Consider the following 13,598-nt stretch of genomic DNA (forward strand, 5'->3'; position numbering starts at 1 on the left):
ACCAAAGAAACTAACCAAGTAGAAACTACCCAAGGAGACAGCTCACATCTGAAGAAGCCTTCCTCACTAGGAAAACACAAGTATGTCCGCATTTCCACTAGAATGGAACAGATATGTCAAAACAAAACAGATCGACATATCCAGTGCTGTGGAGGACACAGGGCAGCAAGAGCTCAGAGCAGAGCTCCTGATGAAGTTAAGGAAGTGAGCACACAGTTCAAAACTAGCACAGAAATGTTCCTGGCAGTGAAAAGTCAAAAGTGTTCAGCGTGACCGATGTTGGAATGTCTTCAGAAGGATTACACTGAGTTTCAGCCTTGAAATGGAAAGTTCTCATGTGTACAGAAAGGCGAACAGAGGCCAGCTAGGGTGGTTCACGGCTGTAATCCTAGCACTCTGGGAGGCTGAGGCAGATGGATTGTCTAAGCTCAGGAGTTCAAGACTAGCCTGAGCAAGAGCTAGACCCCATCTCCACTAAAACCAGAAAAAAACTAGCAAGGTGTCAAGGCGGCACCTGTAGTCCCAGCTACTCAGGAGATTGAGGCAGGAGGATCACTTTGAGATTGCTGTGAGCTATGATGTCACTGCACTCTACCCAGGGCAACAGGGATACTCTGTCTCTAAAAAAAAGAGCAAATGGATGAATCAGTCCTTGTGTGGGAGTAGAACACTCCACAATAATTTAAAGTGCGGGGACTGGCACCAGCACACATGAGACTCGTGGCAGCTGTAGTTCGGAACGGGGACCCCGCTGGCATCAGACTGGACTCAGTCCCTTCCTCCCACAACAGAAATAACACAGCAGTCCCAGACTAAAAGGGGACATGAATACATACCAAAAACTCCAAAAGACTACACAATAAAATTGTTCAAATTAGTAAGTGAATTAAACAACTTGTTGTAGACCATAAACAATTAGAAATGGTATAAAAAAATCACTTAACTTTAAAAGATATCCACAGAAGAATAAATGTAATAAAAGATGCTTAAGCTCCCTAATGCAGACAATTTTGAAACATCGCTGAGAGAAAACGATGAAGCCATAGAAACAGAGGGACCGGCACGCTCGGGCCAATAGGCTCAGTGCAGTCAGAGCAGCAGAGACCCCAAACTGCCCTTTGCAGAGTGTGCCATCAGAATCCCAGCAGGCTTTCTGTGGAAATCAACCTGCACACCCTAAAATGTGCACAGGTGTGCAAAGGGAATTCTGAGAAACGGGAAGCAATTTAAACAGCTTCGATGGTATCAGATCGTGAAGTTATGGTCGTCAAACAGGCCATCCCGGAAAAAGGATGGGAAGGGAGAGTAGAGGCAGGAGCTCACCCCAGGACCAGGGTCCTGGGTACACCGTGCAGTGAGCAATCGAGGGGAGGGGAAGGGCGAGCAGAGGTGGAAGCTCAGCCCAGGACCAGGGTCCTTGGCACACCGCGCAGTGGGCGGGGGGGCCGTGGGGCTCCCCAGGGAGACGGCAAACACACAGCCTCCTCACACCACACACAAATCAGCTCCAGGTGAGTGAGACTCAACGCTCACATGAGACAGCACAGGAGAGTACTTCATGGACAGTGGGCAACAGAAAAACCATGAGATACCCCCACACACTAGCCAGAGTGACAGATTAAAGTGACCCCACCAAGGATGCAGGGCAGCCTGACTCAGGAGCATGTGGCTGATACAACCATGTTGTCAAACTGTTTGGCCTTGTCTGCACAGGTGGAGGAAGTGTGGTGTACACTCCTTGGCAACGTCCTGCTAGGTATCCAAGGCTCCCGGCAGAAGGCACAAACTGCCGAGCATTCACTACGTTTCAGACAGCAAGGGGCAGAAGAGGACTACTGACAGGGAAAAAACCCGGGAACCAAATACAGTGCACAGCCGAACAGAAGCCTCCTGGCAGGAGGGACACTGCTGTGCAGGACAGTCTGAAATGGCTCCTGGGACACTGGTGACAGAACGTCTTTTCACCTGGATGGCAATTATGTTTATTTTTTTTGTTTTTTTAAGGAGACTTTTTACTTAGAGTGAAAATATTTTGCCAAACTCAACACAAAGGAACAACAAAAAATAGCAAGAACAAGAACAGTCAAGTACAGCTCAATGAGTCCTGGCAGCTCTTCCCTGAGACAGGCATATCCCTGGGCCCTCACGTGGCCAACACACTTGGGCCCACACATGTGGTCTCAGTGCTGCGTCCATCCCACAATTGAGACAGAGGTGTTGAAATCCTTCAGACAACTGCTCTACCGTGGGACATCTGTAGCTGTCACAGAGTAGCTCCATGTGAACTTTAACATGACAGGCAAAAGTAAATCATTCCATGGGCTAGGCTGAAAACTACAAAAACACAAAATTATGTTGTTTCTTTTCCCCAAATGAAATCCACATGAAAGTCCTGTGTGATTCCAAAATTTCCAAAGCAGAAATGGAGTGATGTGAAATGTCAAAAACCTCATTATTGTGTAAAGAATGTACACCTCAAATATTCTAATTTCACATGAGAGCAACAAAATACTGTCTGGTCTCCCAGTACAACCGGCGGGTCCTGTGAGGTCCTTCCCGGCCTCTGGAAGGGCCCTAGTCCCCGAGGCCCACTCACCAGGCGCTGCCCACCATCCCTACACGCAGTCTGGTCCAGAGGAAGGCCCCGGAGTTTTCTTATTTGTAGTTAGCAGCTGCGCCCAGAGGCAGCGGCATGGTGAGTGCTTGGCAGCAGAGCCACCATCTCAGAATCAGTTTTGTTGTGTGTGTTTTGTTCAAATGTGACTTCTGTCTTTAAATTAAGGAGCTTTAAGGCCACCTGGGTTTTGTGTTTTCAGTCCTGAGAGGTGAAGTCCAACCGCAGGGCCCTCTACCCCACAAAGAGAGGCAATGGCTCCTTTTGGCAGCACAAAGTCGATATTTTTCAAGTAAGAAAGCTCTCCCAGATGCTAGTTTTGGACACCCTTCTCCCTTGCAGCTGCCCGTGGAGTGTCCATGCTTGGGGTGATGACGATACTATCACTGTCCTGGGTTTTGAGCGGCTTCTGCTCTGGCTGCTCTAGCTGGTAATGATTCTGGAGCTTTATGGGCAGGGAGGCTGATGCTGACGTGTGGGTCGCTAGCATGTGCAGAGGGCTCACTGTGCATATGGATTGGTACCATATGAATCCCATTTCATGTTACAGTTTTTTTTGTTTGTTTTAAGTTTTAGGCCAGGGCCAGGTTTGAACCCACCACCTCTGGTATATGGGGCCGGCGCCCTACTCCCTTGAGCCACAGTTTTTATGGGTAGCTAGTGCTGACCTAGAGGTGCCTGTTGTACTATGATGACGTCTGGACAGGGGTGGTCTGTGACAGCGACTGTGGCTGATCTGGGACTAGGCTCTACTTTCACTTCCCTGTGATCTCCTTTCTCCTGTGGCTCCACCTAGGGGAAAGGGGGCTCCAGCACAGCCGCCTGGTGACCATGGCTTATCCCGCAGCAGTGTATTTGCTGGGGCCAGTCCAGCCATGCTGGCGACCAATCTAAACTGTCTGCACAACGGGCAGCTGGGAGGCTGGAGTGGTCACTGGGGCTCCAACCGTGTGATGGGCTTAACCACCGTCAGCTGTCGCTGAATAGCATGAAGACTGGCTGGCTGGGCGGAGCTGATCCTGGTGCTCTCTGTGCAAACCGAGCTTCCTGGATGACAGCGAGTTTGGGTTGTGAGGTGCCAGGCTCAGGCTCTAGGGGTGCCCGTGAACCTCCCCTGGACAGGCTCTGAGTCGAGGGTCTGGGCCTGCTGGAGTAAGAACACAGCGCCCCAGCGTGACTGGGAGAGGCCGGGTGCCTAGAAGACATGGGTCCCAGAGGGGTTCTAAAGCAAGGCATGCCCTAGGCCATCTTTTTCTAAATCTGCTCTATTAATTTGCTTTCAGAGGCAGGATCTATCCTCCACAATGAGCCTTTGCCTGGTTCTTCCTGGCAATGCAGTACTTTGATGAAATAACGATTCAGAGAGAAATTGTGGTGAATGGAAGGCTGCTAGCCCTTGTCCGTAGTCCTGCAGTAGGGTTAATTTTTCGTCATGTACGTGTAAATTCCATTTAGGGTGAGCTGTTTATCAGGAGCCATTATAATTGCTTGTACTATTTTTTTTTTTTTTTGCAGTTTTTGGCCGGGGCTGGGTTTGAACCCGCCACCTCCGGCATATGGGGCGGGAGCCTACCCCTTTGAGCCACAGGCGCCACTGCTGCTTGTACTATTTTTAATTTTTCTTTTTTTTTGAGATAGAGTCTCATTTTGTCGCCCTCAGTAGAGTGCCGTAGTGTCACAGCTCACAGCAACCTCCAGCTCTTGGGCTTAGGCGATTCTCTTGCCTCAGCCTCCCAACTAGCTGGGACTACAGGCACCAGCCACAACACCCAGTATTTTTTTTTTTGGTTGTTGCAGTTTGGCCGGGGCCGGGTTCAAACCCACCACCCTCAGTATATGGGGCCGGTGCCCTACTCTCTGAGCCACAGGTGCCACCCAATTGCTTGTACTATTAATTGTGCATAGGAATAAGGTCTTTGAATCATCCTTTGGGCTGTCTCTACAGGCAGCTTCCTTCTCATTTTCTTGCTCCAAGTTTTCAGCCATTAAATTGAGGTCAGATGGTATCACTTGGCCCATTCTGTACCGTGAAGACCCCACTCCCCGGGAGCTGGATGGGGAGGAGTTGGCAGCACTGATGGTCCCCGTGGGGAAGGGGAGGGGGGCCAATGAGGTGAGCCATGGTTTCCGAGTGTTGACGGTCACCTGAACATGGCACACATTCACTGGGGACTGCAGCGCCTCCTGCTTCTCCCTCTTCTCACTAGACAAGGCAGTGAATATGATGTTGATGTCTGTGCTCCAAGGCCAGCTCCTCAAGGCATGCTGGCCTTTGCAGAGGAGCTCAGGAAAACGAGCTGGCCACTGGGGCCTGGCCCACGCCTATCCTTGGTTTTTATATTTCACAGAAAGAGCTCCTGGCCAAAGCAGTGGGGCCAGGCCAGCCACTCTGGCTCTCCATACAAGCAAGAGGGGAGTTGCACATTCATCAAAAAACATTTTCATCTCCTGAATGCTGATATCTTAAACATTATGCTAAACATTAAATCCAACCTGTGACAAGAACTCAGTCAGAGCCTGGTGTGCTCTAAAAACCCCACAGTGGTGGCCACGGCCCCTCAGGCAGCTGAGGACTCAGCACATTGCTTGAAAAATGGTCCATTCAACATGGCCTCTGGAAGCCCAACTGTAGTCAGCCCTTCTCTATGAACAGCCAACAGCAAAAGAACCTAGTCAGAATGAAAACACCCCACCCGAGAACAGCAGACATGCCAGTCCAATCCCTCCAGCTCTGATTGCTGAAAGGATCCCCTTGTCCTACACATGCAGCCTTGAAAACCCTTGTGGAGACTCAGAGGACTGCGTGGGGCCTGTATGTGGCTGTGCCCTGCTCGACTCATCAACGCACAGGACAACACACACAGTCCTCCTGCTGCCCCTGACATCACACTGCCTCAGCCTGCAAGTTTGGTTCTGCTTTTCCAAAGTGGTTATTCTATTATAGGTGCTTTGAATTATCTTTCTTTCTTGTTTTTTTTTTTGGAGACACTATGTCGCCTTTGGTAGAGTACTGTGACATCATAGCTCACAGCAACCTCAAACTCTTGGGCTTAAGTGATCCTCTTGCCTCAGTCTCCCAAGCAGCTGGGACTATAGGCACCTGCCACAACGCCTGGCCATTTTTGGGTTACAACTGTCATTGTTTAGCTGGCCCAGGCTGGGTTTGAACCTGCCAGTCCCAGTGTATGTGGCTGGCACCCTAACTGAGCTGTGGGCTCTGAGCCTGTTCCTTTGAATTTTCATATGAATTTTTTTTTTTTTTTTTTGAGACAAAGTCTCACTCTGTCACCCTGGGTAGAATGTCATGGCATCACAGCTCACAGCAACATCAAACATTTGGGCTCGAGTGATCCTCCTGCCTCAGCCTCCCGAGTACCTGGGACTACAGGTGCCCACCATAATACCCAGCTAGTTTTTCTATTTTTAGTAGAGATGGGGTCTCACTCTGGCTCAGCCTGTTCTCAAACTCCTGAGTTCAAGGGATCCACCTGCCAGAGCCTCTCAGAGTGCTGGGATTAATTACGGACGGGAGCCACTGCACCTGGCCAGACCTGTGCTCCCTGAATGTCACTGGGAACCTGCGGTGCCCACAGTGATACTAGTGGGCGTGGAGTGCAGACAGCACACAGGAGAGGCTGGGAACAGTGACAGAATCCCTCCTTCAGAGCCACCCTTTGGAGGGAGGAGACCGGGACAGCAGATGCATCCTGAGAGTACACATTGCACAGGGAGGAGTGATGGAGTCAGGGGGTGGCATGGTGCATGGGGCTGGACACAGAGGGGTGGTGATAGCCTGCAACAACAAGCCAGCAGAAGTCTCCACATGCTCCTAGGGAGTGCCCCCTGTTCTCTCAGTTCCAGGGCTGGTTTGGGAGCAGAAGAGGAGGCAAGCCTGGCACATCCTGCTTCCTTGACAACGTTTCCCCATTTCCTTCTCTGCCCTGGTAGAGAGACAGACAGAAATCCCAAAGGCAGACACCTACTCTCCAGAAATGCATCTGGGACATGGCTGGGCTTCTGTGCCACAAAGGAAGCCTGGGAAGGGCTGATAACCAGCTGGGCCAGGCTGCCTCTGCCCTTCTGAGGTCTCACCATCAGACACCTATTCCTCCCACGTGGGGGGATGGAACCTATGGCCACACTGACTCCATTTTGGGTGCAGACTTTACCCAGGACCTACCCGTGAGACCACAGGAGGAAGCCAAGGCCACACTGGTCATGCCCCTGCCAGACCCTCCCCGTGCACCTTGACATGGCCACTCTTAGCCACGGACCCACTTCTAGGGAGGGAAGAGCCTGGCCACAGACTGGGATTCTCCACCGAGACGGGACTCTCAGATTGGTACACCCGCCACCTGGAGACTTGTTAAACACGGTGGCACTGCCCACCTCAGCGCTGCTGCCTGCCCTACTGGTCTGGGCAGGCCTGAGGATGTGCATTCCCAACAGGGGCTTGAGTGCTCAGCTGACAACAGCTGGACAGCACTCTCTGGGAACTGTCATGCGAAAGTCAAGGCCGAGAGGCTGTCTGTGCACTCCACTCCACACAGCGTATTGATGCCTCTAGAGGGTGGCCCGGGTTGGGGGTCAAGAACAGCACAGCTACCCTCCCCGATTCAGGGCTGAGACTACCCTCAAAGACAAAGCAAGTTGGGGGGTCTTGCCAGGGCTGCTTCCAGCTTGGACATTTCATGCTGCAGTGGGGCCTGTGGGAGACCCTGGTGGAGCCCCTGTGCTTTGGATGTCACGGAACACAGGGAACCACCAGGTTAACTCCCTGAAGAACAGGTACCCTGTCTCTGCTACCCACAAATACATCACTCAGATCACAAATCTTTTGGAAAAATCTAAAAACGTGCTGCTTTGGATAATATGAAACTATCTGAGAAAGGGGGAGTTTGATGAAAACTGTGTCAGGCACCCCCTGACAACAGGCCCTGTCACACACATACTTAGAGCCCTGCGCCTGGTGTCTCAACCCGTGGAGCGTCTCAACCCACAGCTGGGACTGGGAGTGTGTGTTCCAGCATTCTGTCCAAGCTTCTGGCCCCTGAGACATGCATTTCAGCACTAAAGAATACCATGACTGGCTTTATCTTGGGCAGCATAGAAAACAACAGTAAAAAAAATTCCCTAAGTCAGACCCATGAGCCTCCCACAGCAGATGAGTGAACATGGCTATGTCCCCCTGACAGGCAGCTCAGCTCAGACGGGGAAATAGCTCAAATCCACCTGGAGCTCACTGCAAGGGATGGCTGTTAGCCAGGACACGGGCAGCGGCTGCCTTCTCCAGCCTCCCTCTGAGGTGGCTGCCACTGCCTCCACTCTGAAGATCAGCCTCTGTGCCCGTACGTCCAGGTGCACACAGTGCTGCCCAAGTTCCGGCATTATGAGTGTCAGGCAGCTAAGAAACGTCACCTCCTCAGTGAAGATCTGAGACAGCACGCTTGTCAGTCAGCCTGAGCAACCACAAGCACTGGTGTGGTGGCCGCATCCCCCAACCTGGCCACCACTAGTCCCGTCCTAACAGCTGCCGGGCAATGCCCCATGCAGGCTGCTTCACTCACAAACTCTGCGCACACACTTGGGGCTTCCAGGGGCAGGACTCAGACATCTTTGCTCCTAGAGTACTCTAGCACAACAATGGTGCCAAAGTTCTCAGGATGTTTCAGGGTCCTGGGACTCCACTTGTATCAGTTGTGTGAATATGAAAAATTTCTGGTTCACACCAGGCAAGCACAGCACAGAGCTCACACCTCAGCAGGGAAGTCCAGTTCATAAGGGGAGACACACACCATGCCCAGCCCTTCAGGGAAATAGCTCCAGCTCTCTCTGGGGGTTCTTCCCCAGAGGAGCAGCAGTTGGCCTAGGTGGGAAGTGTCCTAAAGCCAGGGCCTCAGGCAGTGATGGGAGTGCAGACCACCCTCACCTGCTCAGGGCTGAGCTGACCTGCAGGGCAGGCCCCCTGCTGGTGCCAGTTCCATGACCCCACCCAGTGAGCTGGGGGAAGATGAAACCAAGGCAGCAACTAGAAACTGTCCTGACACCTTGGACTGTCAGCCACCAGCGAGAGATCCATAGGAAAAATGACGTCCTCTCCCTTTGCCACTCTATAGACCCCAAGCTTGCCCTGAATCACATGCATGCCCATGTTGGGCTGCGCCTCCTGTGCTGGGCAGAGTGTGTCTGTCCCAATGCTCGCCCCACCCAGCCCCCTCAGGCCTCCCACCGCGTGCACCCTCCTGTGTGTGCCTGTGCTCCACACTGCAGTGGCTAGACAGCATTCTCCTGCTCCTGTCAGAGCAGCACCAGGCCTGTCCATGCACACAGAGCCAGAACTAAATAAATAGAGTTGAGCGATGCTGGAGCATCTTCCCAGGGGAGTACCTGCTGGGCTGAGTACACCCAGGACACTGCCACAATTCACATGCATGCCAGGACCCAGCACTGCTGTGGGCTCACTTAGAAACAGCCAAACTGCAGGCAATGTCTCCAGCAGTCAAACGTCTGATGGCCTCACTGGAGGTGACAAGCCCAAGTCCTGGGACAGGAAGCACAGTGTGTGCTGAGGGAGGACAGCACAGCCTTACCTTTTTCCCAGTTTGTTTCTCCACCATGTCGTTGCTGAGGGGAAACTCTTCTTGCTGTGGGGTTTTAGAGCGCCCACCCCTGGGCATCGTTCTGTTCCGCTCACCTGGTCTTCATTTACAGCGCCATGGCCTCGTCATCAACTGGCTGCTTCAAGAGAGAACAGAAAGTGAGAACCTGAGCTAGGGGAACCAGTCGAGGTCACCCTGTCCTGACCAGGGTCCTCTTGGAACGTGCCTCCCAGGGGGTCACGGCAAGAGGAGCAGAGACACACAGGGGGGGCAAGCATTTCAAGGTGACAAAGGGGGGGGCTCACAAGGCCAGGGCTACATCCAGGGTGGGATCAGCAGCGCCCAGTCCTGGGCCCAAGGGGGCTCTTCAGGAAGCACCTCTAGGCCACACCCAGGACAGGGTGGAGCAGACCACACCACCACCCTCCAGTGGAGGCTGCCAATGCCACTCACCCCGGGGCAGCTTCTTTCTTTAGCAGAAAAAAGTCAAGACCAGAGCTCTGGATTTTAGGAAGCAGCTAACTTGTCCCACACACAGTGGTGGACAAGAGGCAGTGGCTTCTCCAAGGGAGTTCCTGGAGCGTGCCTGGCGGCTCCACAGTCCCAGCTCATGCTCAGGGAGCCAGACCCACACCTGGGCCTGGGTAAATCGCAGGACACATGCTGTGTTGATCAGGTGTTTATTTTCTGTACTTTATAACACAGCACCTTACAAAGCTTACTTACTGGCCAAGGAGAGACTGCACCCTTCCCTTGCCTGCCAACCCCTAAAGCACCAGTCGCTAAGTCAACCCAGGGCCAGGTACCAGAAACTAGAGAACAGCCCTAGGGCACACAGATCCTAAAGGGTTCCCACAGCACCCACCCCACCAGCAGAAAACCCTGCCTGTGCACCCAGCCTCCCTCTCTGGGCCTGTGGCCTTAATCAGGTCTCCTCCATGGCTGTGGTAAGGTGAGCAGGCCACGTCCAGCACAGACATCAAGGGCACCTGCTTCCCACCCGCCAGTCTTCTCAGGCTTTTCTGCTGCACTCATAGGAGGAACAAGGACTGTGTCACACCCACCTTTTCCAAAGCCACTGTTTCTCTATTTATGTCACCTTCCTGGATAGGCAGAAAACACCTCGTGCAAACCAGATTACAGCTCTCTCCCTCAACCCTACACCCCACCATGCCCATCTGGAGGAAACACCTGCTGCCCCCGACTGGCCTTTCACCCACAAGTGTGGCTTCTTCAAAAACACTTCTGAGAGACAGCTTCCCCAAGTTCCACTGCAAATCTGCCAGGTCACTCAGGACATCCACCTGCTCCGTGTCTCAGACACTTCGACATCTTTGCAAGAACCTGCCTCATTTTTCCATAGTAACTGATGAAATCTCACCAAGTATTGTCTGGGACTAAGAACACACCTATGGTTTTGCAGGGGATAGGGCCAAGGCTGACCAATGTGTCCACTTCCCAACATTCCCACCCACAGTGCAGATGAGGAGGCTGTTTCATCCACACTCTTTAATGGCTAAGGCCAGAGCTGGTATTCACTCTCTCTCCTTGAGACTATGAGTTTACATTCTCCTCCAAATTTCCCCACAAACCTGGAAGGTCTCAGCCTGGAGAAATGGCCTTGTGGCAGGTGGCTCAGGGAACCCTGAGGAAGCTCACAGCTGTCTGGGAACTCAGGGCCAATACTTGTGCACAAATTTAAGGATTATTTGGAGTGAAATCTATTAAAATTCTAGCTGCCTGCTCTCAGGATGGAAAAATCCAGCAGTGGTCATGGGAGAGTCAATCACCCTATTTCTGGACGAGGATCTATGGACCACCAAGCAGGACAGAGGGGAGCAGCTCAGCATGGTCAAAGTACAGGACGCATGGGCACCACCACTGCTCCTGTGGCCATGTCAGTGTCCCTGTGCTGGCTGCCACTGTTCTCTAGTAGAACAGAGTTCTCAGCCCCTCTCACTCCAATGCTGACATGTTCTCCCTGTCCCAGCCTCTCCTTCCCTGGAAAGGTGGCTTTCTCTCCACAGAAACACAACCGTGTAAAGAGTATGGTTTATTTCCAAAACTGCTGCACCCTAACTTCCAAAACCCAATTACCTCTAAAAACAATAGAAGTTGGCCAGGTGCAGTGGCTCACATCAGCACTCTGGGAGGCCAAGGCGGGTGAGATTGCCCGAGCTCAGGAGTTTTGAGACCAGTCTGAGCAAGAGTGAGCCCCTGTCTCTACTAAAAATAGAAAAACTAGGCGGGTGTTGTGGTGGCACCTGTGGTCCCAGCTACTTGGGTGGCTGAGGCAAGAAGATCACTTGAGTCCAGGAGTTTGAGGTTGCTGTGAGCTGTGATAACGCCACCGCACTTAACCTAGGGTGACAGAGTGAGACTCTGCCTTTAAAGAAAAAAGCCCTGGTGACAAGTAGCAGCAGTGATGTCAGTTCTGAATGTCACAGTGCCCTGGAGAGTCAGGAGGCTACTCCCCACTGGAGCTTTCAGCCCAGGGGCAAGCTCTGAGGTACCCCCTCCTCCCATGCTGGGAAAGCTGCCTCACGGCCCATGAGCGTTGGCAGAGATAACTTTTCTAAGTGCATGTGGAGTGCAGAGGGTGTCACCTGAAGGCCTCCTGGGTGGCCCTTGATAGCAAACTCACCATTTTTGAAAAGTCTACAAACCACAAAGCTGGCAATGCCATCACGATGGAGACCATGGGTCCTCAGAATGTGCTTCCCTTGGGTCCCCTTCTCCAGAACCCTGGGCAGCTGTCCCTGCTCATCAGAAGACACTTGCCGAGATATCCAGTTTTGTGAAACATCAACCAGCAAATTACATGGGAACACTCCCAAGGAAGGTGCTCCTGCTCGCCTGCCCCAGCATGAAAGGGGCGCGTACGCCAGCAGGTGCTTTAGGTAGCCTGTGCCACGTGGCATTTCCTTAAGTCTCAGCTATGACTGTGATGTCCAAAGATGCTTAACACACCTTCAGACAATGAAAGCAGAGACCTCCAAGACCACTTCCCTCCTAGGACCCTTGTGTCAGAGCTTGGCATGTGGGCACAAACAGCCCAGCACTGAAGCCACTGCTTCCCGGCACACCAGGACCCTTGCTGTGCAGAGATGGGAAGTTCCAAGTGCTCTCCACACCCAGGTGATGGAACTCGGACTGCTGGTGAGGTGTGGCTGAGTTTCTGAAGGTGAGCTGGGCGTCCTGCCTTCTGCCCATCCCTTCATCTGCCAGGGGCCTCCAATACTGTGCTCCCCTCCACCAACCTGCTCACCTCAGCCCTCCCAGAAGGTGCCCAGGTCCCCCAGGACCCTCTGCTCACCATCTGTGTTTGCTCCCCCTGGCAACCTGGTGTAGGGCTGGTCAGCTTCTCCCTCTGTCATGAAGTGGCTAGGCTACCAAAGAGAGAGATGAGGCTAGACGACTGGCACCCTCACCTCCCAGGGAAACCCTGGAGGCTGGTCCATACTCCAAAGTCAGGCTCAGGGCTTGGGCTCTTCCCGTGAGTGCTTTAAAAGAGTGAAGGGCTGATGTGCCACCCCATCCATGGCCAATGCACACATCTGCTGTTAAGCCTGGGAAGAGGCTGCAGCTGCTCAGTAGAGCTGCTAAAACAGGGCAGTCTCTGTGGCTGGGGATTCTTTCTTCTAGAAAGTTCCAAGGCTGCCTCAGCCTGGCTTCTGGGGCTTCCTGATCACTGTGCTCCATAGCTGACCACAATGTGATGGTGCCTATCGAACTTCACCCCCAGCTAGTAGTCTCTTCGAAGGAAGGCACTTGGCTGTTCCTGGTCAGACACTGAGGGCAGCCTACATTCCCTTACTTTTAGGTGGTTAGAAGTTTACTTTAAACTCATAATCCTCCAGTCAACACCACAATGAAAGCAGCCCTAGAATTCTGGGACTGAGCCAGGCCCAAGGCTGAACACCGACACAGCACAGTTGAGGAGGGAGTCTCAGGCTGGGGCTGGAGACATGCAGACAGCAGGGTGACCAGGTCCAGGTCCCAGGAGAGGCAGCTCCCACATCCCCAGACAGGACGGCCACTGCTCCAGCTCACATGCTATGGGGCAGCAGGAGCCCAGCGTATGGACTCCTCTGGAGAAGACCCCAGCCCACTCCCTGACATGAGGTGCAAAGCTCAGGGGCCTTGCCAACCATCTGGCAGCCTTGCATCAGGCTGCACTCAGCCCACAGGGCAGCCCTGCCTGTGCCTCCCCATAGCCACTGGCAGCATGAGTCGGGCTCACAAAAGGGGAAGGCCGCTGGACACCTGCTGACCTCTGCTGCCCAGTTGTGCTTCTTGCTTGAGGCTGTGTGTCAGCAGGCAGCCCCCGGAGCACACATACCTTCTGGACCAAACCTGCACTTAATAATACCCTGTTCCACACA

At 53.0% G+C, this 13,598-nt stretch overlaps 1 protein-coding gene across 3 annotated transcripts in view; it reads right to left on the minus strand.

Moving 5' to 3' along the window:
- The window catches only part of ANKRD11 (ankyrin repeat domain containing 11), a 195,964-nt gene that overhangs the window by 31,558 nt on the left and 150,808 nt on the right, over positions 1–13,598 (minus strand). For 2 of the 3 annotated variants that reach the window (XM_053555375.1, XM_053555384.1), the window contains exon 3: positions 9,205–9,352. In XM_053555375.1, coding sequence (XP_053411350.1) covers positions 9,205–9,291 — 87 coding nt within the window. In that variant the 5' untranslated portion in view covers positions 9,292–9,352. The remainder of the gene's footprint in view (positions 1–9,204; positions 9,353–13,598) is intronic. The other variant, XM_053555393.1, reaches the window with a different exon arrangement.

The sequence above is a fragment of the Nycticebus coucang genome, chromosome 2 (assembly GCF_027406575.1).
Source record: "Nycticebus coucang isolate mNycCou1 chromosome 2, mNycCou1.pri, whole genome shotgun sequence".
In the NCBI taxonomy this organism is placed as follows: domain Eukaryota; kingdom Metazoa; phylum Chordata; class Mammalia; order Primates; family Lorisidae; genus Nycticebus; species Nycticebus coucang.